General features: G+C 44.8%; 1 protein-coding gene across 1 annotated transcript; it reads left to right on the forward strand.

Moving 5' to 3' along the window:
• The first annotated feature begins 9,492 nt into the window (after window positions 1–9,492).
• On the forward strand, window positions 9,493–24,530 carry SLC71A1 (solute carrier family 71 member 1). Its single transcript, XM_075710154.1, has 12 exons — window positions 9,493–9,617; window positions 15,658–15,753; window positions 16,903–16,965; window positions 17,583–17,710; window positions 18,816–18,930; window positions 20,150–20,368; window positions 20,661–20,774; window positions 21,256–21,327; window positions 21,851–21,963; window positions 22,152–22,249; window positions 22,695–22,858; window positions 23,221–24,530. Exons 1-12 carry the CDS (start codon window positions 9,531–9,533, stop codon window positions 23,425–23,427), a joined length of 1,476 nt encoding a protein of 491 aa, XP_075566269.1. The 5' UTR covers window positions 9,493–9,530; the 3' UTR covers window positions 23,428–24,530.
• Window positions 24,531–25,934: the final 1,404 nt, after the last annotated feature.

A 25,934-nucleotide genomic window follows, 5' to 3' on the forward strand; every position in this document is an offset into this window, starting at 1 on the left:
CTCAAGATCATGCACCGGGGGCCTTGCTAGCAATGGCACGTGGAAAGCGTCACTGTGCGCTGCAAGGGAAGGATTACTGCCCTGAACCTGTTGAAGAAATGCTTTTGAGTAGTTTTGAACAGCCAGAGGGGTTAAAGGTGGATGATGATACTGTCTGTAACTGGTGGGGGGAAAAAAAAAAAAAAAATGGCAGGGGAATGCCCAGTGCAACTTGCTAATAAAAACTTGAAAGGAACAAAAAGTTTCCAAGAAACTGTGATTAGAAATGTTTACAGCTTTGACTGGGATTGCATCAAAAGAATTTACTGTATTGACTGCTGCAGAAATATGTCCTATGCACTCTGTGAAAGAGCACATGACAACATTGTCAGATTGTATGTTTTTGCAATTTGACTATATTTAATCTTAGTAAATATGTTTTTAACTGTTTGTCTATTTACATGAAATCAGCTGAATACACATCATAGTTCTGAAGTGATGGTTCCAATTAGATATTCCTTATTAAAACTGTGAAGATTGAAGTATGATTGAAAGACTTTCACGATATCAAATATTTTTATATTTTTAGAAGGCGGATTTAATAACAGAAATCTGTGTTCTGTTGCTTATATAAAAACTATTGTAAGAATGTTAACATTCTCACCTAAGTAGAGAAAGAGAGAAATTCGGAGGGCAAGCTGGAACTCTGTGCTGATACTCCAGCCTTCCTCAGGACAGCCGGCAGCGCTCCAGCGGATGCAAGAACGCCGTGAACGCAGGCCAGAGGTTACGGCGCTAACCTGGCGCGGAGAGCAGGCTTACGATGGAGTGCTTGCTCATTCGTTTTATTTTTATTGATTATAAATCAACTTGTCAGTAGAACCTTTAAAGTAGTTTTTGTGCTTTAAATATCCTCTGGGGATTTTTTTTTTTTTTTTTTAAACCCCAGTTTAAAAAAAAAAAAAAAAGCCCATAATAAACATTTTAAATGCATTATTATTGTTGTCTGTAACAGCTCCATCTGGAGCTATTATGGTATATCATCTGTATACTGTACTGTACTTTATTACAGAGGTGTTTTTTAAACACGTGTTGTTTACTCATGAACTCTCTGAGGCTTTTTCAGTACATTTCTATGTAATGGCTTAATTAGAGATATTTTTTTTTGTTATTATTATTATTGTTATCATTATTATTATTTTGTTCTGGGAGTCCTTGAGCCAATAGACCACAATGGGTTCTCCGGAGCTATTCAGTCTACTAGTGGAATTACTTCAATAGGAAACGTAATGAAAAAGTAATTAATTGTGCAATAGGTAAATGTAAAAGCATGCTGTTCTTCTGTTCTAAACCAAATAGAAGCCTAGATGCAATTAGAACTGAGATCAATTAGACTGTTAGGAACACTTCACTTGTTGGAGTATTTGCATATAGCCAGAATCACCAAAAAAATGCCAGAACTGATAAACAAAAAGTTGTCTTAAAAATCACTTTTTTTCAGGAGACCGATTCACAGTGGAGATTAATGTAGAGTGACTTCTTATCCACCCGTGACGCTCGTAAAGGTATAGATTTATACAAAAACGTATCAGTAGTCCCTTACTTGTAGAACGGCAAGTGGTAAAAACGTATGCTTTCCTTTTTTGCCCCCTCGTGCACTTTCTCACTTCTGTCCTGTGCTAACGAACACGTTGTGAAGAGAGAGGTGTTTTAAAATGTTTACCAAAGTACCTCATCCTCTTTTCTGCCTTTTAGCGGTGGGTTGGCAAGGAGATCCTGTAGGTTGTAACCAAGTGTTGTAAATGCGAATCTCTCCCAGCGTGCCGTAATTGCAGGAGCTCTGCTACGCGGTAGTCAGAACGATCTCCTATTACCCTAAATTGCCATTCTGTGTTAATATTAAATCTGTTACCTCAACACTCAACGTGGCAAAAACGTTGTGGAAATTACCTCTAAGTCATTCTGGCACTGAAACGCAACGTGAGGTAAGATACGCGCGTTGAACAGCGGCTCGCAGTGTTGTGACTCCGAAACGCTCCGAGAAGTGTCAGGCTGGAGTTTGATCTGCACGACTACTTTGAATTTCATGAGTCGCAGTAGTGCAGATGTTCAGGTGGTAGAATTCCTTACTTCCTTGAGGAATTTCTCAAAAAAAAACCCCATAAGCGGCCGGTTGAGAACACTTTAGCAGTTGCACAGGAAGGGACCAAACAGGCCAAATAATCACCACATGGCTGGAGTTCTGGGACGCGGAACCCAGCGTGCGTATTTCGGGTGCACCTGCCAACAGTGGTCAGTAAGGATCGGTTTAAAGGAAAGAACAGGAATGTGCGCTCCTTCCTTTTGAGTAGGATGTCGTCTAGATCCGCTCTACTAAGGAACAGCAACTCCTGGCCGTAGATGGGTGACTCTTCCGTGCTTTCAATGTACAGTTCCGTTAAATTTTCCGGTAGAGGGATAGATTGCTTCATACGCTTGTTGCCGTCAAGGAAATACGAATTTGCATTTTTAGCTCTTTATAAAGAGCTAAGGAAGGACTCTACTCCGAGCCCTTCCAGGTTGGAAAGCATTATTCCAGACAGAGGGAAGACAGCCTATGTTTCCTGAGAACAAAAAGGATTGGAGGAGGGTTTACTGATTTCTGTAACCTGTACAATCTCAGAGCATATGCACGTTTTCTCATTGAGATACTTTTGTATCTGGGTTTTAAAATTAAAAAAAAAAAAAAAAGGCAGTTTTAAGTCTATAACTCATTAACTAACCAAAGAAGCATAGTTAGCACAGAGCTTTGGGAAGTAGGGGATATTGTGCTTTGAGTTTGCCCTAAAAGCAATGGAGGTGTCTAACTTTCCAAAAATAAACCTGTCTTTCTGAACTATTTTTCTGACTTTTGACTATGGATTTGCTAGTTTAGTTGTCTATTTAGGAGGCTAGCCTATACTTAGCAGGATTTTATTTAAGTATTTATGAAGTTTTAGCTAGCTATTTATTTTCAATAACTTGAATTATGTGATTTATTTTTCTTTTAAGACTTGCATAATGGGAGTACTAGTATTTATTGAATACTCCGATATTTGGTAGTTTTATGTGAGAATCTCTGGGATACATGATAAATGGTCAAGGAACAATAAACTTAGAACTATCTTCAAAGCAAAATAAATCAGCAGTTCAGTGGTGAAAAGTCTTGAGTCTAACAAAGTAAGATAAACTTTTCTTTGAACATTGTATTTCTGTGCTATCCGCAAGTGCCCAATAATCTTTTTTCTCAAAGAATTCAGATAATTTTATAGGTCTGTTCAACTTCTTTGTTTTAGACAAATTATAAGAAAACTTCCCTTTTTGTTTGCTTTAATAATGCGTAGATTAATGTTCTAGAACCAGCTTCTACAAGGTAACACCTTGGGGTTTTTACTGTAACTATTTTTAGAAACTACTTTTATTTTTCCTCAGAAAACCAGTCTTATTTTAGTAGCATACACTTGCATTCCAGTTACTCATACTGTCCTCTCACAGATTTTTAGAAGTGCGTACGTGTTTTGTGTTCCTAACTTATTTTTATGGCTGTAATTCAAAAGACTGTAATGGATTTTGTTAAATTGTTTTAAAAATGATAAATGAAACGCGTTTCTTCTGTTTTTTGTTGTCAGTAACTTTCATATTTTAATATATTTCTTTATCAGCCATGCATGTTCTGTTGTATTTAAGCAATCATGATTGTCCAAATTTGAAGTTGTTGTTCATTTTCCTCCTGTTGACAGTGTTTCTTGCTGGATATTGTGAATGAGGAAGATTATTCATTGTTTTCTTCTCTGGAATCCATGTTTTATAAGAATGAGATATTAAAAAACATTAAGGGGTTGTTTTTTTTTTTTTATTAGAAAGGTAATGTTTATAACATGGTCATATACCATGTATGTGATAGTGTATCATTACCTGTGGTGTTCAGCTACTGTAAAAAAGTCCAAGAAGTGTTTCCTTGCCTTGGTTTTCACTGTTCTGTTCAGTTTTAATGCTGATTGTTTTCCACAGGAAGTTACTAAAGAGTTCTACGCTTTCCAGGTAAGCTCATTATATGTTTTTAGATATCTAGAATTAAGGGGTTTTTACTGGAAAAAATGCAGGGGAGAATGCAGCAAAATAAGTGGGGTTAACTAGAAGATCTTCTGCTCCGATTACTGTGAATCCAAATTTCTGTGTAGCTGGATTTATAACTTTTTCTATATATTTCCTGCTAGGTGAATTTATAACTCCTACTAGAAGCAAAAAAATCTGTCCTGAGGTGCCGTTCAGTGCTCATTCTTGAATGTCTGCTGCACATTTCAATCCAAGAGCAGACGGCACATTTTTAACTCTTGCCTTTAACGTTCCATCATCATTCCATCATCGTGTAGTTAGCCATACTCATTTCACTAGCAATTTATAGCTCGGTAAGAATTGCTTATATGCTAAGCATATGTCTATATTTGCTGCCGTGAGTTACACTTTCTTAGATTTTTAGAACTTTATCTTTGTTGTCAATATATTTTAAATTGGATTTTAAATATATAAGCCCAAATATAAATCACGTATTCAAACCCAGTAGCAAAATTTTTAAGGTGATCTTAGGATTTTTTGATATGTTGATATTTGTGTGTGATGACACTGAATACAATTTTAATATATGGTGTTTCCAGGCAGTTTGAAAACAGGTTATTTTTTTGGTATGACACTGGTGAACCATGGGATGCATCTTATATGACCTAATGCAGTCTTTTTTTAACCCGTATTGAGGTAAAATACTGTATTTTTTTTTCTCCTGTTTGTGTGGATAGTGTCACTACAGTAATAAACTGGTTAAAATTAAGCTCTGGCTTTATTAAGAATATGATATAAAACTGTTTGAGAGTTTTGTAAAGGGAGAGGCTTGCCTTATGCATATTTTAGCAGAAACAAAATGATGTTTTAATTAACATAGAATCATAGAATGCTTTGGGTTGGAAGGGACCTTGAGAGATCATCAAGCCCAACCCCCCTGCAGTAAGCAGGGATTGAACCTGTGAACTTGGTGTTATTAGCACCATGCTCTAACCAACTGAGCTAACCCGGCTGGTCATCTATTATTTCAGAACATAATTTTTGGCATAATCTTCTATAAACTCTAGAAGGCTATTGTAAGACGTTTGTTAGTGGTATCTATTAACATACTGCTTACTGAATTTTGCCAGAAATTTAATTTTGCCTGAGACATGCTTCTTTTTGACCACTGTATCGTGACTTCTCGTGAATCACGTTCCAGCAGCATTCTTGTGACTGTCTGTCTCTGCACTCTTCTGGTCTGAAAACCCTGATCTCCTTATTCAGGATGGCGGTTCCTGAACTGGAGGTGGTAGGGAGTGCCGGGGTATCAAGTACCAAGCTATCGTGTGGCATGTTGATTGTAGAACACTCTAATTCCTTGTAGAAGAGTTTTGCTGAAAGTTACCAGGAGGCAGCTGGTGATTCGGTAGCTTCCCCCCACCCCATTTTAAATACTTAATTTTGGTAGCAGTGGAAAGTTCTATACAATATGCCATCTAGAATGCAACACAATCCATTGATTCATGTTACAATTTAGAAGCTGAGGTTTTGTATAGCTATAATTAACGATATATCGGAGACCTGGAGAGACTTCTCAAACACATTGCTATAGATGGTGGATGACATGCTTCCCTGTGCTTTCCAGATATAATAAATCAAGTCATTTCACCAGCTATGCACCAATAATTTTCAGGACTCTTTGTTGCTGTCAGTTCCTTTTGTCCATTCCGCTCTGATCTTAGTGATCACATGTAGCATGATTTAAACTGAAATTTTTAGGCCGTTAGGTGACAGAAATTAATTATTCTTCAACTAACGGAAGGAGCGTAGCTGGTACAGAGTACTGGGATGCAGGGGACAGCGTTCTTGGAGTTTGGCCTAAAAGCAATCTGTAGGAGTCTTCACTGCAACCGTTGAAACCATCGTCTGTCTGTGCTTTAGGATCAAGGGTTTCCCTTGGGGAGGTGGGAAGTACTCTTGTCCATTTTCATTCTGCTTCCAAAAAGATGGGTAATATCTTCTACCGCTAGCAGGTACTGTTGTGCATTTACTTTGTGTAGAAGGTTGAACGCTACAGGTGTTGACGTAACAGACAATTTTTGTTTCTCTCCTTCAGATTAAATGTTTGTCGGGAATTTGTCTTTCAGTTAAATAATGGCGGAGAGGATTGTGTCACGTAGGTAAGTGGAGTTTGCTATTTGAAAATGTCTAGCTGGCTGAAACTCATGACAGCAAAAGCGAGTCATATTTAGAGTTCATTCCAAATTTAGGAATTCTTACTTGAATCGTCTGCTCGGCCTCCATGAGCAAACTTGATATTTGAGATGCATTTATTTTGGGATAATAGCATCGATAACAGGGGTTGGTCTAATACACAGGTGTGGATGGAAAAACAGCTGTTTAATCAGCCTAGTTACAAAATGTCTTTGCCGAGATGTAGTCGCGTTAACTTTTTTGCGTGAGCTCCTTACGTGTCACGTACATGTCTGTGTGTGACTTTCCCACCAAAACATAACAGCACTCTCTCCAAGGAGTAGGCTTGAAACCACATCCAAATTTTAGGACCCCTCTCCTTTTCAAATAGAAGGGGCGAGAAACCCTGGAACAGAATTATTGCATACTTGGAACAGCCTATGAAGACTTGTAACAACTGACCGATAAGAGCAGTGGCTGCAAACATCCTTTTTCCACTATGGTAGCCCGGTAGATCCACACTCCGTACCGTGAGCTGGAGCCTACTTGTCTTCATCTCACAGGGAGACCAGAGCAGATCCACAGGCCTGAGCAGGGGTACATCTCATGAAATTCTAAATTCCTTAAAAGCTGCGTTATGATAAGAGGGTGCTTGTTCTTAAGGCTAATAGTTTTAGTTAAGTCCACATGATCGTCAGTGGCGAGTGATTTCATAGAATCATAGAATCGTTTAGGCTGGAAAAGACCTTTAAGACCATCCAGTCCAACCATTAACCTACACTACCAAGTCCACACTAAACCAATCAAGGGTAGACTAGACTAAACCATGTCCCAGAGTGCCACGTCTGCCCGTTTTTTGAACCCATCCAGGGATGGGGACTCCCCCACCCCTTTGTTAAGACTGGTGTCTGCGCTGTAAGGGAGCTAGAGCGCAGGCCTGTAGGTTAGGGCTGAAGTTCAGCGTAGCGGCCACTGTTTGGATGGAGAGGGAAGATGCTAAGACGCAGCTGAGGTTTTGGGGGAAACAGGGATGTCGCAGGAGCTGGGGAGACGGGGATATGCAGTAAGAGGGCTGGAAGGTGGAGGACTGAGTGAAGAAGAACAGAGAGAAAAGGCTGGTACGTGGATACGGCCCTGGAGAGTTGTGTCTGAGATCGGGCATGTGGTAGGACTGGATGTGGACGGATGTTGCTCCATTTAGCGCTGCCAGGCATCAGTGATGAAAGAATGAAAACTGTAAGCCGCAGAATGATTAATAATAATAGTACACATTTCTAAAAGCTTTCCCGCATTAACAGGTATGGTGCCTTGAGAAAGCCCATCCCTGTTATCTTATTACCTGCAGGCTGTGTGGTAAATCAGAACCTGAATTAGCCTGCCCGTTTCAAGTTGTTAAAGCTTCATAAGCTAAGTTTAAAACTTGAGAGTAAGAAAGCAGAATGCCTGCCTGTTGTGTTTTTAAGATGGATTGTATCTGTGGTCATGTGCTTTGGCTCTAGAAATGTCTTTCGACGTCTCGTGGGTATACGCAGTAAGAACTGCCTTTTTTGCTCCTTTTTCCCAGGCCTGAATTGGTAATCGGAACCTGAATTAGCCTGCCTGTTTCAAGTTGTTAAAGCTTTCAGAAGCTAAGTTTAAACCTTGAGAGTAAGAAAGCAGAATGCCTGCATGTTGCGTTTTTAAGATGGATTGTACCTGTGGTCTTGTATCTGTGGTTGTGTACTTTGGCTCTAGAAACGTCTTTTGACGTCTCACGGTATATGCAGTAAGAGCTGCCTTTTTTGCTCCTTTCCCAGTCCCGCAGCCAGCTCAGGGCAGGAGGAAGGGGCTGGGAACGGCCTTGCGGGCTCGGTCAGGCGGCGTAGCTCCGAGGATTGATGCCGGCGGAGGTATGGGAGAAACCGAGGGGCAGGAAAGGCCGCGATAACGTGTTGTATGAATCCCAGGGCTGCCTGGGTCGGGAAATGAAGCCCGGTGTGCCCTGCAGCGTGGGTGGGGAGCGGTGCACCCCAGGACAGCAGCTGCGGGAGGAGGGCTCAGGCCTGTGGATCTGCCCTGGTCTCTCAGTGAGCCAAAGGCGAGCAGGCTCCTGCTCGTGGTACGGAGTGTGGGTCTACCGGGCTGCCCGTAGAGCAAAAAGGATGTTTGCAGCCATCGCTGTTATCCATCAGTTGTTACAAGTCTTGATAGGGTGAGTGGATGGGCTCAAGTTGCGTCAGGAGAGGTTTAGGTTGGATATTGGGAGAAATTTCTAAGCGGGAAGAGCAGTCAAGCATTGGAACAGGCTGCCCAGAGAGGTGGGGGAGTCCCCATCCCTGGAGGGGTTCAAAAAACGGGCAGAGGTGGCACTTGGGGACATGGTTTAGTGGGCATGGGGGTGTTGGGGTGATGGTTGGACTGGTGATCTTAGAGGTCATAGAATCAGAGTTGTTGAGGTTGGAAAAGCCCTTTAAGATCACCCAGTCCAACCATTAACCTACACTACCAAGTCCACACTAAACCAGTCAAGGGTAGACTAGACTGAACCATGTCCCAAAGTGCCACCTCTGCCCGTTTTTTGAACACTTCCAGGGATGGAGACTCCCCCACCCCTTTGTTAAGACTGGTGCCTGCGCTGTAAGGGAGCTAGAGCGCGGGTCTGTAGGTTAGGGCTGAAGTTCAGAGTTGTTGAGGTTGGAAAAGCCCTTTAAGATCACCCAGTCCAACCATTAACCTAACACTACCAAGTCCACCACTAAACCAATTAAGGGCAGAGTAGCAATTTCATGTTTCCTAGCTTGGTGGCTGGATTATTTTTTAATGAAAGTAAAAACTAGGAATCGTTAAGTTTGGAAAGCAGCTCTCAGATCATCAGTCCAGCCGTCAACCCAACACCACCTTTCCAACCTTAACGACTCCTCGTTTTACTTTTAAAACAATAATGCAGCCACCGAGCCGGGGAACATGCAATGAATTGTTCCTCTGCCCTCAGCCGGTTTAGTGGAGCACTTGGCAGCGTTAGCTCGCTCTTGGCCTGGGTGCTCCTGAAGGGCCCTTCCCCCCCGGGCGACCCCGCGCCCTCCGCCCCTGAGGGCCGGGCCGGGGGGGCGGTGCCTCCTGCGCACGTGACCCGCGCCCAGCCAATGGGGCGATCGCGTGATGCGCGGCGGCGGCGGCGCGCGGGGGCGGCCGGCCAAGATGGCGCCGGGTGCGTGAGCGGTGGCGGCGGCGGCGGCGGCGGGAGCGGAGGCGAAGGCCCAGGCCCGGCTGCTGGGGAGGGTCCGCTGCTGCCGCCGCTCCCCCCGGGGCGGTAGGATGGTAAAATGACCCAGGGGGGGAAGAAGAAGAAACGCGCCGTGAACCGCAGTATCATGCTGGCCAAGAAGATCATCATTAAGGACGGCGGGACGGTGAGGCCGGGCGGGGCCCAGGGCGGGCTGGGCTGGGCTGGGCTGGCGGCGCCCCGGTTCGCCCCGCCGCCGTGCGGGCTGCCGATGGGGCCTCGGCAGGTGCGGCCGGGCCCGGCCCGCGGCGGGGCGGGCCTCGGGCAGCCGCGGCTGGCGGCGAGCGAGCGGGCCCCGCTCCGGCGGCGGCGGCGGGCCGAGCGCTCTGGCGAGGTTTCGGTTTCTTTTCTGCCTCAGCAGCTTCGCGCCGGCACCGCGGGCTGGTTTCTGTGAGGCAGGTGCCCGAGAAACACCTGCGAGGGAGGCAGGGCGCTTCAGGCCGCCTGTCTCGGGGCGCTCGCTGGGCCGGGGCCCATCGTTAGGGCTCAGGAGTCAGCCACAGGTGGCTGCGGGCCGCTGCCCTCTGTCCCAGGCCCCCGCGGTACGTGTCTAACCCGAACTTGACACTGAAAATGATTGAAGCGACTCTTTGCGGAAGGAAGAGCTGCTGGGAAGCCAGCTGTGCGCTCGGGAGCAGCGGCTGGCTGCACGCTGGCCCCGGACGGCGCGGGCAGGCCGCCGGCCTTCGTGAGGCGAGGCGGGAGGGCGGAGTGCAGTTAGGGTGCCGTGGTGCGAAGCCCGGCTGGGATCGCCAGCGGGCCACCATCGCGGCAGCCGTCCGTCCCCGACGTTTCCGTAGCCCGAGAAGGAGCAGGCTGGTGAGCGGGACGGAGCCCCGCATCAGAGAAGTCACAGAATCATAGAATCGTTTAGGTTGGAAAAGCCCTTTAACATCATCCAGTCCAACCATTAACCTACACTACCAAGTCCACACTAAACCAATCAAGGGTAGACTAGACTAAACCACGTCCCAAATTGCCACATCTACCCGTTTTTTGAACACTTCCAGGGATGGGGACTCCACCACCTCTCTGGGCAGCCTGTTCCAGTGCTTAACTACCCTTTCCGTGAAGAAATTTTTCCTAATATCCAACCTAAACCTCCCCTGGCGCAGCTTGAGCCCATAAAGGGTGCTTGGAAGAAGTGTTTTGCGTCTCCCTCCCACTATCGCGCTTCCTCTTAAAAACATAAATTTTAAAAAGAAAGGAAGCTGTCAAGTGTTTTGGCTGTTGGAGCTTGTTTTTTTCTTTAATGGATGAGTAGCATCGCTTCCAAGGTATCATTGCTCCTGGATTTTTTCCACTGGGTAACATTGTGTGGCTTTGATGTGCACTTCACTAAGTACAGTGTGCTTATTTCAAATAAGGAGACATCTTGGCAGACTGCATCACTGGTGGCCCTTCAGTTTGTCTTTCTGGAACAAAAATGGTGAAGAGGGAGGTGTCAGAGTCACTACAGCTGTTCATTGAACTGTTGACCGGCTGTCTGGATTATTTAGTGGTAAGAAGCCAAACTAATGCCAGTGGTGGATGCTGATGTTTTTCAGGACATGTTTTCCTGCTCTTTGTAAAGGTAGACGTGTACGAGATTACCTTGTATAAACATGAAATGCAGGTATTTTAGAATGAGTGACAGAAGCAGAGTAAATGTTGTTAGTCATGCGACATGGTGCCGCACAATTTCTCCCTGGAGTAATCCTTGATTAAAGTACAATATACTTCCAAGCGTCCTTTATCTCTCGAGTTTAACTTTCTTTTGCCAAGAGAGGAGAAAGGACGCTATACTGACTGCATGCAGTGGTACTTAGGGTGCTGCGTGCAGTGGCTCCCACCAGTTTCAAAAGCAGAGCGCAAAGTTGTGTGAGTTCTGTAAGATTTTCAGTTGTTTATAAAACAGTGGAAAAGTGGGCTGTAAACATGAGAGGACGGTATGTAGATTGTTGTTTGATAATGAAAATACCAGCTTGTGATATTTTCTGCCTTCACATAAATGTTTTGAGAACTTATTTGTTTTAAATACATTTTTAAAGCCATGAAGTCTGGGATAGCTGAGTAGTCTTTATAATGACAGCAAAAAGTTTATCCTTGGATTTTTTTTTTTAATGTTTGCTGAAACATGTAATTAGTCTTCTGTGCTTAGTCTCCTTAGTTTCTTTGCTATGTGGCATCATGGGAAACAGGTAAATGAAAATGGCCCGTGTCTTGAATGTCTCCAAACCAGTAATTCATCAAGCATCTAAGCATACAGTTTCCAGCCTGATTGGCTTGTTTTGAAACTATTTGAGATGAAAGCAAGCTGTGTGACTCTTGCTGGCAAGAACACACAGCTGTTTAATGAGGCGGTGTCACAGGCATAAAGAGTTTACTGATGGGGAACTGCAGTCAGTGTCTAATCACTGATTCTGATGTGCAAAGAAAAAACAGAAGCGAAAGGGAAGAACGGCCCCTTGCCCCTGCAGAGGCTTGGCTCCCGCCACAGGCTACGCTGGGTCCCCTCGGCGAGGCAGGGGATGGTGCGGGAGGCTGGGTTGGTGCGTGGTGGTTATTTTTGTGTTGTTCTCTTTGCAGCTTAGCAGCTGTATCACAGAAGGCAGCGTGTAATGGTGTGTGTACTCCAGCGTGTGTTGTCAGGCTCAGCAAAGGAGGGGCAGTAACACCAGTGAAGTGGTTTCAACACTCTTCTTAATTCTGCCTTCCTTTGTGACCAGTTGGAATTCATCTTCTGTGAGATTATGTATTTTTCAAGCACTCGTGAAATGAATTAGGAGGTACACGCCAGGGCAGTGCTGGAGAGAATTAGAGCTTAGTGCTTTATTTGGTGCCCTCTCCTTTCCCACAGAGGAGCAGCGGCTGGGAGCTTGTATCCGATGCCTTTGTGGCTTTGATAGCTATTCCGTTGCTGTCAGATGTGCGTGCTTAGGGTTGCCTGGCGTATACACTTTTTGTCACTGGCGTCACTGGCAGTACAAAGTGTTTGGTTAAAGACATTTTCTCTCTAACTACAGAATGGGGCATTCTTAGAGCGTTGTTTCGTGCCGCAGATTTTGCCAACCGTAAATACTTTCTGCTCCGGCTACGTGGTTGCAGAGAAGGGTTGCTGTTACTGCGATTGGAACATCTCGGTTGCAGGTTGTTCGCGCAGAGGCTCCATATCTTTCATCCGCAGGGGTAAGGCCTTCTGGTTTGGTTGCACTTAGGTTATTACGTTCTGTCACGTTGCGCTACGTTAGCCAGCGTGTAAAGCACAGCGGGGCAGGTCTGTGGAGTTAGGGCTGAATGCCCGACACCTGCGCTGTGCGCGTTGGGGTAGGAGGGTCCGTCAGACTAGTACGTAACTCTTGTGGACTGAATGCACATAGAACCATAGAATCATTTAGGTTGGAAAAGCCCTTTAAGATCACCCAGTCCAACCATTAACCTACACTGCCAAGTCCACCACTAAACCGATTAAGGGGAGAGTAGCAATTCCATGTTTCCTGGCTTGGTGGATGGATTATTTTTAATGAAAGTAAAAACTAGGAATCATTAAGCTTGGAAATAATATATCTTAACGCACTGTAACGTAACTGCTTATTAATCTCCTTCCCTCTTTCTTCCACCTCAGGAGTATTTTTGCTACTTTATCATTGCAGCCGTCTTTAAAAATAGCTATAGAGGTGATGATCTAAATGTGACTAAATTACTTTTTTTTTTCTGTAGATAAGAACAAATCACACTACCTGTGGTAAGTCAGCATTAGCAAGAAGAAAGCAAGGAAGTTTAACCCTAGTGAGCTAAATGTCACTTCTGTTTGTTCCTGCCAGCGTAATGGAAACCTCCGATCAGGTCGCGTACAGCTGGAGGACACGGCAGGGAGCAGCAGTCACCCGCTCGCCCGCCTCTCAAATGGCCAGCAGTTCAGCTGCGCAGAGCAGCCGCTGCTCTCGGTCCGCTGCTTTGGTTTGCGCATGTGATCTCCGAGCGGCTGCCCGGAGCTGGACGAGGGCAGCGTGGAGGCGGGCAGCTGTTGAGCTCATGTTGAGCTCGCGTTGCCCGCGTGCGAGTGGAACGGGGGTGCTTTAGAGCCCTGGCGCATGGGGCGACGGGCGGCTCGTGGCCCCCTGAGGCATTGCAGGCAGTAACCTGACGGGAGTCTGGCGACGATGAGAGTGAACCCGATTTTCTGTATCAGACTGAGCCAAACAGCTGAGGTTGTTACTTACGGGTTGTGCGGAGCTGGATAAATTGTTAACCCAAAACTAAAATGAAGGTTGTGGGTGGAGAGGGAAGGGAATTGTGAGAAGTGAAGACAATTATAGCTGCTTTCGGTACCTACAAAGACTAGTAATTTGCCTCCTTAAGAGAATAGGATGAAAAAATAGCCGAAATACATTCAAGATGTACATCATTCCAGGCTTTCTACGTACAGTCAGCTTTCTTCCCTATCCAATCTTAATAAAATAACTTTGTGAGTATGAAGGCTTTTTTACTTCGGGTTGAGACTGTAGGATGGTTGGACTCGATGATCTTAAAGGTTTCTTCCAACATAAACAATTCTGTGATTCTCTGTATGTCTGTATTTACTGAAGAGGGCTTGGGAAAGAAAAATTGTATAGTGCTAAGGTACTTTTGTAGGTCACCTTTTACATATTGGCATATTTACTTCTGAAAATGATGATCTTTTCTAGCAGTAGGGGTGAACGGCCAGTGTGGTTTTCTGTATTTATTTCCTACAGTTGTTCAAAAGGCTCTCTTCCCCTCCCTGCCCCGGTGTTGGAAATACTGGAATCTGGGGAGAAAAGCTAGGTACGACTTGCATAAATCATAAAATAAAAGAAAGGCTGTAGTATTACCTAACTGAAACTTAACATTGTGTAGTATTTGAGGTTGGAAGGCACCCCTGCACATCTCTAACCCAACTGCTCGCTCTCTCCCCGCCGGAGAGGGTCAGCTGGGGCGTTTTGCTCAGCCCGCGTCCAGGCGGGTTTTGGGGACGGAGGTTCCACCACCTCGCCGGGCAGCCTGCTTCCAGGGGTTTGTTTTGTCCAAGGTTGCAGTAGAATTTCCGGTATTCCAGCGTGCGCCTCCAGTCCTCTCGCCGGTGCCTCTGAGAAGAGTCCGGCTGCGTCTTTGCTCCCTCCCATCAGACATGTATACGCGTTGATGAGATCCTCCCGAGAGGTGGGGAGCTTCGCCTGCCCGTGTGCGCTGCGTGCACCCTCGCCCTAATCACATCAGCACCGCTCGGTCGGTAACGTGCCTTCGCACGATGCTGGCAAAGTGGTTGTTAAGACAGCACTTCTAAGCTGAAAGAATGCACATGAGATTTCTCATGAGTTATTCATACTACCGTCATATGAAAATAATTAGCGTACCGTTTCCTCAATTTGCAAATGACGAACTGTGGCATGTTGTTCGACAGGGTAGCATTTGCAGAGTATAGGAGATGAGCAGGTTCTCCCACCCATGCTCTTCTTGTTCTCCTCAAAAGCTACTTCTGACTGTACTAAATGACCAAAGAATTTGAAGTTCCTTATTTCAAATCTTTCATCCAGATCCCTTCCTACGTTTGAAGCCCGCTGTAGCTAATAGGCCCACTCTCAGTATTTGGGAAGCCATCGGTGCTGTTCCCGAGATTCACTTCTGGCATTCATTATTCCAGTTTTTCTTTCCTGATTTAGAGCTATTGAAGTTTTGCACGTAGCCATGGTGCCTTTTAGTAACAGAAGTCCTATAAAGCTGTTTGATAGACCAGGTGATTAGACTTTGGGATAGCCGAGTGTGAACACGACCATGTTTTGAAATTAGGAGAACTTGATTTCCATGCAGCGTTGTGTGGGCTTAGCGTTTTTCTCAAGAAAAAAGAACTAATTCTCCGAATTCAAAGAGTCTGTTTCCGCTTTCAGTAGCATCCTTGTTTCCTAGACTGGCAGGATAAGTGGTTTATTTGTTAATTTGAGATGGGAGCGCACTTTGTATTCTGTGGAGGATTAAGACGCTTCAGGGTGTTGGCAGCGAAGGGTTAAAAAGGGAATTCCCCTCAGCATCAGTTAGCTTGAGTAACTGTATTCCCGTGTTTTGAGTCCTGTTTCGTTTCCTAATCCTTCTGTTGATAGCGTTTGGGTGCATTTCTCGTGACTGGGATGATTGCTGGATGTTCTAACGGCCTGGTTTTTCTCTCATTTCAGCCTCAAGGGATAGGTTCGCCGAGCGTCTACCACGCTGTCATAGTCATCTTCCTGGAGTTTTTCGCTTGGGGACTCCTGACGGCGCCCACGCTGGTGGTAAGTGATGCGCTCAAGCTTCTCGCTGTGTGGGAGACAGGGCGGTTACTGCAAAGGCACCGAACTTCTTCCAAATTAAATGGAAATTATGTGCATTGAGCCGCTCTGTTGTGCAAGTGAGGAGTTTTGTGTTTTTACGTGGAACCAGGAATTTAAAATCACTTCACTAAAGCAGCGTAACGATGCGGCGTAGCTGTTCATGTGCAAGTCTGCTAATGCTCAAGCTTACATGTAAATATTTTCTGATTTGAAACCAGTAAGATAGCGATGAAATTATCTTTGCTTTCAAGATGCTACAAAAAGTTGGCCCATTAGAAATGTAAGGACAAAAATACACTGGAAACTTGGTAAAATTATGCAAGCGTGTGTGTAGGTGGGTAGGGAGATGTTTGCTGACCTGGCTGTGCTTTAAGGGCAGCTCCAGAGCACAGACCCTGTTACACCAGTCGGAGCGTCCCCACGATTAGCGAGACAGTCACAGCAACGTGTTGGTACCAAATTATTTTCTAGTGTAGTTGGTTGCTTTCCATTTGGATTTGATCTTTGAGAGTGACTCACGCTTACAAATTAAAAGGAGCAAAGGCTTCGAGATCTCCAGGCAAAGTCCAGCCACAGTGGCGGTCTTGGCGCGGCTCTGTGCGCTGGCTCTCGGATATAAACCGCGCGTCGGTCCCCGAGTGGCATCCAGCTCACGTGAGGCGAGGCAGGCCGGGAGCGCTGCCTGTTCTAACCCGCACAGCTAGGCTCTGGTCACCGAATTGAGAGGCGTGTCAGAGTGCCGTCGTCTCTCCTCTCACCCCAGCCCCCGACAGATGACACAGTACCATGGGGGATCTGCCCCGAGATCCTTCTCCAGCTTCTCTGTGGTCTGCACGGATTTTGGACGCTGAAGTTGGATGACGTACATCCTTCCCAAAGTGCGGAGAGGACTGGGGCCTCTCTCAAGTAAAGCTAAAACCTTAAAGCGCCTTCCATCTGAATTAGAGATTAAACAGATTATTTGTGGTGTGTCTTGTCTTTTTTTCTTTCTCTGTATTCTACGAAAATACAAAACTGCTGTGGGTGTGCCACTGTAGAAGTTGGATGCATTGCGAGCAATAATTTGTAGTTAATATTGCGTAAATGACAGTGTTCATATTTCTTCTCCAGGTTTTGCATGAAACCTTCCCAAAACATACATTTCTAATGAATGGTCTAATTCAAGGAGTAAAGGTAAGGTGACAGAAGTTCATCACAAGTACAATTTAAAGTGAGTGGTGGGAGGAATATAGGAGTGACTGCCAACAGAGAGAAACATCCTAGGGGTTTTTCAATATAGCTTTCCCGTTATAAATAAAATGGGAATAAATGATTGCTAAAAAAGCAAATACGCGTCATTTTATGTTTAGTAAGATATTGCTTGGTCCGTACCTGCTGTTTGGGCTCAGCAAATAAAGAGGTCGTTGACTAATCCCAATTGACACACGTGGTGTTAATGTTTGAGAATTTTTTACTTGGAGCTTGGTGTTCCAGTAGGGTATTTTCAATTGCTTCTGTTTATGTGAATTTTAAATGTATAAAACTATAAAACACAGTTCAGAGAAGTGCTGGTATGACCAGATCATCTGCATTTTGAATTTTCTGTAGCTCTGAGGTAGTAAATCTCAAATTCTATGTAACCAGACATGGGAGAGAAGATGAGCGATGCTGGACTGTACTGCTTTCGATGCCTTGCACTGTAGGCATCACCTTTATCAAAACAGAGCCCAGCCTGCTATTGGATCGTGGTGCGGTCGCCTATCATGCTTCTAACCACTCCGTTCTAACGTCAAATGTTTTGTTTTCTTTAGGGCTTGCTCTCGTTCCTCAGTGCCCCGCTCATAGGTGCCCTCTCTGATGTGTGGGGACGAAAGTCCTTCTTGCTGCTAACGGTGTTCTTCACCTGCGCACCAATACCACTAATGAAGATCAGCCCATGGTTAGTAAATTCCTTCACGCTAGATTTGCCGTTTCTTGTCGAGGTTGCTGTACGGTGCTGATGTTCCTGGCGTTGCGGATATAATCCCGTTTGTGCTCCGCGGAAGGTTGAGGCTTTTGTATTGCTTCAGTGCAAAGTTGGGAGGATGGAGTCAAACTGAAGTAGCTGCCACGAGGCCAAAGGCCTTGGTCAGAATTTCAGAGGTGGTGGTTTTGAGCCCTGTGCTGCAGGCCCCACTTCCTACTTCAGCGCATTCGCAAAAGGTACGAGAACGCTATCCAGTAAACCGTGCAGGTCTTTAGTGCAGCCGTGTTACTCAAATGCTAACCAGCTACGCAGAAACGAAAACCTTACCTGATGCAGGCTAGCGCACGAAGTGACCGTTGGCAACCTGAAATGTTGCTGAAGTTTTATGCTTCTGTTTCTCAAGTCCCAAAATCCACAGCTTGCACGCTGTGTGCAAGTTAGTAAGCTCTCAACTGGCACGTACGTTCCCCAGTAGCACGTGGGTCAGAACTGCCGGTGCTGTTGGACAGCCCGCGTGCCGTACCCGCGGGTGAAATAACGGAGACGGCGCTGACGCGGGGCAGAGCCAGCTGTTTGGGCAGCTCCGTGAGCCTTTCCCGTTTTCCCTCCGGTCACACGGATTGTTCATGGATTCTTCATCCCTTTTCCGGGAAGTAGCTTGTTTCCAAGGATAGATTAAGGTTTCAAAGGATGAGTGCTAGTGCCTACAGCGTAAAGAGAAGGCTAATGTTGCAACCTCTCAGTGACCAGATCCTCACACTACTGAAGTTCGAACTTGCTTCAGGTCGTAGGCATCCTGTTGAAGTTACTCGATCACCTTGCTTCCTAGAAGGACGCAATCGCAGCAGCTTTTTGTAGATGTTACAAAATTACAGAAAAAAATATCTTTGTACTTGGTGCGCTAAGGAGGAATTGCACAGCAGTATCGAGACACACGCATGTAGGCTTTACCCAAGTTTATCTTAAGATTTGTCAGGAAAAGTTGGACAAGATGTTTTACTGTTGAACTGTACTTGGATTGTAAACAGAGACTTTTTGTTTCTATTTAGCTGTTCTGATTTTTTCATACTGTTCTTAGGTGGTACTTCGCCGTTATCTCCGTCTCCGGAGTTTTTGCAGTGACGTTTTCTGTGGTTTTTGCATATGTAGCAGACATAACCCAAGAACACGAAAGGAGCATGGCCTATGGCTTGGTACGTACTGGTTTGGCTCTGCCTCTGTGGTATTCAGTGCTAAATGCTTCGAGTAGGTAAAGCTTTCCCAAACGGTATTTTTGTTTCTTCTCTGGCAAGTGGATTTTAGTTTGGGGTAAGTTTTTTCTGTTTAATTGTTCTCGTCATCCAGTCCCATATCTCTTGAATACTCTGCTTCCAACTTAAACAAAGCAGGACCCTGGCAAAAGCTGTCTTTCAGCTGTCTGAGCAGTTATGGTCAGTGTCCATGGTGTAATTTGAGGGGCTGCAGTTACTCCTCCATTGTTTCTCACACCGCTGCTACTCTGTCATCTTTTCAAAAAGCCAGCCCTTTGTTCCTGGCTAACTTTGGAACTGCCGTCGTGCGATACCTTGACTCCGCTCGTGTCTGCAGTCACACAGAACGAACGGAGCCGAGTAGCTTCTCTGCCTGCAGTTCTTCCAGCTCGCCTCCATTTCTCCGTTACCGCCCGATAACCTGCCCGATCTTGGAGCCTTCAGAGCCCTGTGTATTTATTATTTGTTGTGTTCTTCCAGCTCGCCTCCATTTCTCCGTTACCGCCCGATAACCTGCCCGATCTTGGAGCCTTCAGAGCCCTGTGTATTTATTATTTGTTGTGTTCAAGTTACAGAACCCATTATCTCATGCAGTGGGAAGAGCTGAAAGCAGCAGACATAGAACTAAATAGTTTCTTTCTGCCTGTACACATCAGGGATTGAGATACGTTGAGAAAGTGCCGTCAGTTTTGAAGTTAACACCTTTCCCAACAAGGCCAGCTGGTTAACTGAAAACTACTTGCTGAAGATCCACTGTACTGAGTTGGCTTAACCAGCACATTAAATTCAATACGCCCTTCATACACGTGACTCTTTACTTAACAGGCACCACGTATTTCACTGCTGTGGAGATTAACTACAGCTCATCGCCTCCCCGAGATATCGGTAGACTGTGTAGTTAATTAAACCTCCTCACATCAGTACATGCAGGAGTGCTGTGAGCCTCGCATTGCTGTCCAGTTATCAGAAGGAAAATTATGGGGTTTTCTTGAAAAATTTTGGCTGTCTGAAATACACAGGTGCAACCACATAGTCACAGGGGAAGGGTTACTTTCAATCACTACCTGATTAAAACGGTGGCGCTTCTGAAAATGAGGAAAAGCGGGTAATGATACTGTTGACTTACACCACTGAAAATCTTACCAGCTGTTACTTGTTCTAGGTTTCGGCAACTTTTGCGGCAAGTTTAGTTACCAGCCCTGCTATCGGTGCCTACCTTGGTCGAGTGTATGGCGACAGCTTGGTTGTGGTCCTGGCTACGGCAATAGCCGTGTTGGACATCTGTTTCATCCTCGTGGCTGTACCAGAATCGCTGCCGGAGAAGATGCGGCCGGCGTCCTGGGGAGCACCCATCTCGTGGGAACAGGCTGACCCTTTTGCAGTAAGCTATTTAAATCGGGAATGTCGTGTTCTTTGTAAGCGTTGAGCTTTTGAGGCAGGGAAGAGGCTGCATTTACTGCGTTTCAAGCTTGAAAAACAAAGCCATGTTTTTTCAAGTTTAACTTTGCGTCGCTGCTAGTACTTTTGCCAGCGATCTTGCTAAACACGCCGGGAGGGTTTTGGTGGTAGCACGTAACAGCTTCGCTCAGTGACGTGCTTTTCAGATTCTGGCCAGGTACGCTTTTCTGAACACGAAGATTAAACGTTTTATACGGTTTTTTTTCTTGCCGTAGTCACTGAAGAAAGTCGGCCAGGACTCAGTTGTGCTGCTCATCTGCATAACAGTCTTTCTTTCCTACCTCCCGGAGGCAGGTCAATATTCCAGCTTCTTCCTATACCTCAGACAGGTAAGGCAACGGTTTTGATACAGATTTGAACAGAAGTAAATGTATAGGACAGTTTTCAGTATTGCTGGATTAATGCAGGCAGTGGAGATAACTAGTGTAAGTCAAAAGCTTCCAGCAGCTGATTGAAGCCCTCTTGCTGTTCTGGTTTTGTCTCTTTTTAGAGAGACAAAAAGAGAGGAGAGCGATGAATGAGTTATAAAAGTTTCTCATATTTTGTAATTATTTGCATCATTCTTGGACTGTGAGGTTCACTATTAAACTTTTTTTTCTTTTTTTGAGGGAACCATTTACTTGTTTTCTATTTATGCCCCTTTATTTTTGTATTTAATGAAAAAAAACCCAGACCCCACCTTTTTTCCTAAGTTAGGGAAGAGTTGAATAATCCCGCTCTTCTGCATTGTGTGTTCCCCACTGATGTTTGTGGCATTATTACGATGCAGGGTTTACAGTGAATAATCAAATTGCCTGTTTTTTCATCTAGATAATGGGATTTTCATCTGAAAGCGTTGCAGCATTTATAGCAGTCCTTGGGATTCTTTCCATTATTGCACAGGTGAGTTACTGCTGCGCCCGACACGCATTTGGTAACTTGGGAAGAGTCAAGCGCTGCGGGGAACTGCCAGCGCGCGTGGTTCGGAGCCGTGACGCCTTCTCTGCGGCCGTTTCTCCGAGTCTGACAACTGACCAACGCTCTGACCCTAACTTAGATGAAAAACCAGCTCGGTTCAGTCGTATCCAAAGTGTAGTGTGTTGGGAAAACCAAATCCTTTGTGCTTGGCAGAAGGGGTGACGGGTTGTTCATATTACTCGTTATTTTTTTGGTGGAGGCTCCTGAATACTTGGCAAATACCGCTTCTGCAGGATTTTACTGGGCTTTTTAAAATTAATTGGTTTAGTGGCATGTATTTAACATGTAGAGTAAGATGTTTTTGAGGGGTTTTGTTGCTTTTTTTAATGTATTAGAAATTAATTTATTAATTTATCTGCATGTATTTAACATTTAGAATAAAATGTTATTTTGGGGTTTGTTTTGTTTTGTTTTGTTTTTTTTTTAACTTTTTTCCCCTCTCTGTCAGACAATAGTTTTGAGTTTACTTATGCGCTCCATTGGAAATAAAAATACCATCCTGCTGGGCCTCGGATTTCAGATACTCCAACTTGCGTGGTACGGCTTTGGATCAGAACCGTGGTACGTACATTTCACTTGAATATCTGAATGATGGGGTGGCTTTCGGCATTTTACCCTTTATCCAAGGGAGACGCTTACGTGCATGTGTGCGTGTAGACGTACGCGCGTGTATACGTACATACGCGCGCTCTTGAGTGCGGCACGCCGCCCACGCAGAGCGCTTGCTTGGAGCCTCTCTGTTTTTGCAGGATGATGTGGGCAGCCGGAGCTGTTGCGGCCATGTCCAGCATCACCTTCCCAGCTGTGAGCGCCCTGGTCTCACGAACGGCGGATGCTGACCAGCAGGGTAGGTCTGTCCTGATGCGCCGAGTTGCCCTCGGAGACCATGGGGACGGACGGACGGACGTGTCAGGGTGCGGTGGCACCGCTCCTCGGGCAGCCCCGATCTTGGCACGGAGCAGCCCCGTCCACCCAGTGGTAAAAGCCGGGTTACCTGGGCGCTGTAACGCATTTGAATGAAAACAGTCAACAGGCCCCCACAGCAGCGAAGTATTTCGCAACCTTAAAGCGCTGTTTATTTTCCTCGCTTTGGACAAGTTTGCTTCATCGGCGGGGTTGTGTCCAGCGCTCTCTCCCGTGTGAGGCAGCGCGAGCGAGGACACCAGTATATACTGGTCTCTACGGGCGCAGCAGGGCAAGTGCTGCTCTCTGCCTACAGCGAGGTGGGAAAATAGGGAATGATGATATATGCGTAAATACGGAGAGGTAACGGTGTGTTTTACTTTCCCCAGGTGTTGTTCAAGGGATGATAACAGGAATTCGAGGACTGTGTAATGGTCTGGGACCAGCACTTTATGGTTTTATATTCTATATATTTCACGTTGAACTCAATGAGCTCCCCATGCCCGAGTCGCCATCAGGAGGTAGTGGGGTCACGCAATACCACTTACAACAGGTATTCATTCTTCTTTTATTTACTAATCCCCCAAAAAAAAGAAATGAGGAAGGGATCATGTGCCTGCCAGCTCTTGAGTATGATGCCGTATTACGCTTTGTTACACTAACTGTAAAGGAAGAGTGTAAAAGGAGGGTCTGAAATCACTCTTGGGGGGTTGCTGGCCTGTTTTCTCATTTTTAACTAGAGGGTGGGGTTTAGTGTAACTGCCAAAGCGATACACCTGATAGTAATAGGCAACTGCTGACCCTCATAAAGAAAGGGGCTAGTGTAGCAAGTTCTCTCCCCTCTTGAAATTTGTGTGCTGATTAGCAACTGTAGGCTGCTGCCGTGTGCCTAAAGGTTCCTGTTGTTGTTTTCAGAATTCTATAATTCCCGGGCCCCCGTTCTTGTTCGGAGCGTGCTCTGTGCTGCTGGCATTACTCGTTGCCTTGTTTATTCCCGAACACACGAACCTAAACGTCCGATCCGGCAACTGGAAGAAACACTGTGGCAGCCACGGCCATCCCCACAGCCCCCAGGCTCCTGGTGAAGCTAAAGAACCATTACTGCAAGATACAAATGTATGACAAAAAGCCAGGAAGAGCTTTTAGACTGTTTTTTTTCCATCAGCAGTTTGGGATACACATTCCAATTCCATAAAAAAATGTAATTTCTTAAGGTAATCTTAAGAAGTATCTTTCTGCATGAAATTTGTAGGAATTTTTTTTAAAAAAAGAGGACGTTTCTCCAAAGATGTTGCCATTGAGTTAATAATTTGCTTTTAAAAACCAAGCTGTTACATACTGGTCTCTTGCCATGAAACACTGTTACGGCTAAGCTTGACGTTCAGGTTGAGAGACAGAAGCGCGGCGTGAGCGTGTGTCCTTCCGTTCCCTTAAGGTGGTGAGCTTTAATTCCAGCCCTGCCGTGTCTCAGTGAGACGTACGGGCAGCCCTGCGGACCCACTCCTTTTAATGTCGTAAAATCTTGGGTCAGATGATTCAAAGCCTTAATGTAAATGTACTTGAGTAGGGAGAAGGTGAGTTGGTATCCTTTATTTTAAAAGTCATATGGCAGGTTTTTTTTTTTTAAAGTTTGTACTAACATAAAAATCACATGAGCACGCTTGCTGAACAGTAAACGTTATTTTTATGTAAGTAAGTGCATTTACTCTTTCTACTTTTGAATAAACGGTAGCATCGAACACTTGTTTAAGTTTCAAGTGGGTGTTTTGAGCCTACAACTTTTGATGAGGGCTCCAAACCTCTGCTTGCCGAAGTACCGTTTATTATACCACTATATTTCTGATGTTTGGTAATCATAAAGGACCTCAAAACTTGAATACACAGACTGAAATATAAGCTGATAGCCTTGAATACGTCCGTGTGCTCTATCGTGGCCTTTGAGGACTGTCACAATAACCCTTTTGCATTACAGAGCTAATGTTTTAGTCCTAAATTTTCAGGACCCTTAGTACAGAAGAGAGCTTTATACAATTACCGATGTGAATTTCTCAAAAAGTGTATATTTTTGTGTCCAGTTGTATTATTTAAGTGTTCCTTTGTATAAATTTGTGTATAAAGTATTGTATAGGTTTAAAATGTTTTCATCTTGTGGTTATTGCTTAATGCTTTTTTACCTTTGAACATTCACCATGGTTGACCAAGAGCAGGAAAAAAAAAAAATGTAAATATACTGTTAATAAAGTTGACTATTTTAATGAATTTTTAAATAATTGTTAATGTCTCTTAAAACCCGTAATTGAAGTGCTAAGTGTATTAGTTCAGCAGGTGGAAAAAAAAAGTCAGGGGTGGAGGTGCAGCGCAGGGTAGCTGCAAGGAGGGGGTCGGTAACAGAGGCAGCCGGCCCGCCCCGCGCCAGCCTTGCTGCAGTTTAGATTTGTTTCATTTTAGATTTGAAGAGGCCTGGGAGCTGTTTTTTAATTGTAATTACCAGCTTCCTGTTTGATAGCAGCTTATCCATGCTTCAAGAGAAGTAGACCCAATTCACCTTAACACCTCCTAAACCTTAACTAGAAACAGTAGCGTAAGCACAGACCTTAGAGCGCGGCGGCTGCCAGCGGGGGCTTGTACGTGCGTCACAGTGCTGGGCCAGGGGCACTGCCTCGCGTGGAAATGAATAAGCTGGGAAGAAAGCTCCAGAACAAGGTGAGGCGAATAAAACAGTACCATTCCAGCACTTTCCTCCTCTTGGCATTTCAGTACAGTGGAGACAGTGCTTCAGCATTCTTAAAAACTCGGATTAGTAATGTTTTGTTAAAAACCATTTAATATTTCCCTTGGAACTTACACATGCCAAAACAAGTGACTCCACATTAACATAGTGCTGATTTATAAACAAATATACACATTTTGCACTGCAAAACAAACCACTTAACTATTAAATATACAATCCTCTGGATGCACTTAAATAACTAAGGTAAAAGGTACAAAATCTCTTTAACAGCAAAAGTATGTAAATAGTCCTTAAAAAAGTGTATTTTGTATGTTACAAATCCCAGTTCTTTATGGGGACACCAAATAAAGAATGAGGTTGTTGCATGATTCTAGCATTTGAAGCCAGGTAGAACAAGCTGAACAGACTCAGGCCACCTAAACTCGAGTGTTAAACTATCTTAAATTTCTGTACACTCTTACGGTTGTAAAGAACGATCAGTAAAAATAAAGTCACTGCTAGGTGTTGCAATATTTTCAACAGTTACCTGTTCAGATACCTCACCTTACAGTGTTTTATGCATGGTGGCCTGTGGACCATAATACTGACAGATTCATAGAAACATCAGGGTAACCAAGAGGCTTTTAAATTATAATTTTATACCTTCAGTGAAATAATTTAGCATCTTTAATATTAAATATCTTTGTAAGTCTATATGCAATTCAAATAAGCGGGTTCCAAAATTAAGCAAGTTTTTAACATTAGAACTGTAAGGGAGGATTAAGCGAGGCGGTCACGCTAACTTGTGAGCCTGACCATTAAACCGGACAGCATCCCTCTTCTCCAGCATTTTCTATCTGCATCACCCTTTCTCTGAAAGGAGTCAAGAAAAGGATTCACAGGGACATGCTCTCTCTCA

Source organism: Pelecanus crispus, chromosome 5 (genome assembly GCF_030463565.1).
Source record: "Pelecanus crispus isolate bPelCri1 chromosome 5, bPelCri1.pri, whole genome shotgun sequence".
NCBI classification, from domain to species: domain Eukaryota; kingdom Metazoa; phylum Chordata; class Aves; order Pelecaniformes; family Pelecanidae; genus Pelecanus; species Pelecanus crispus.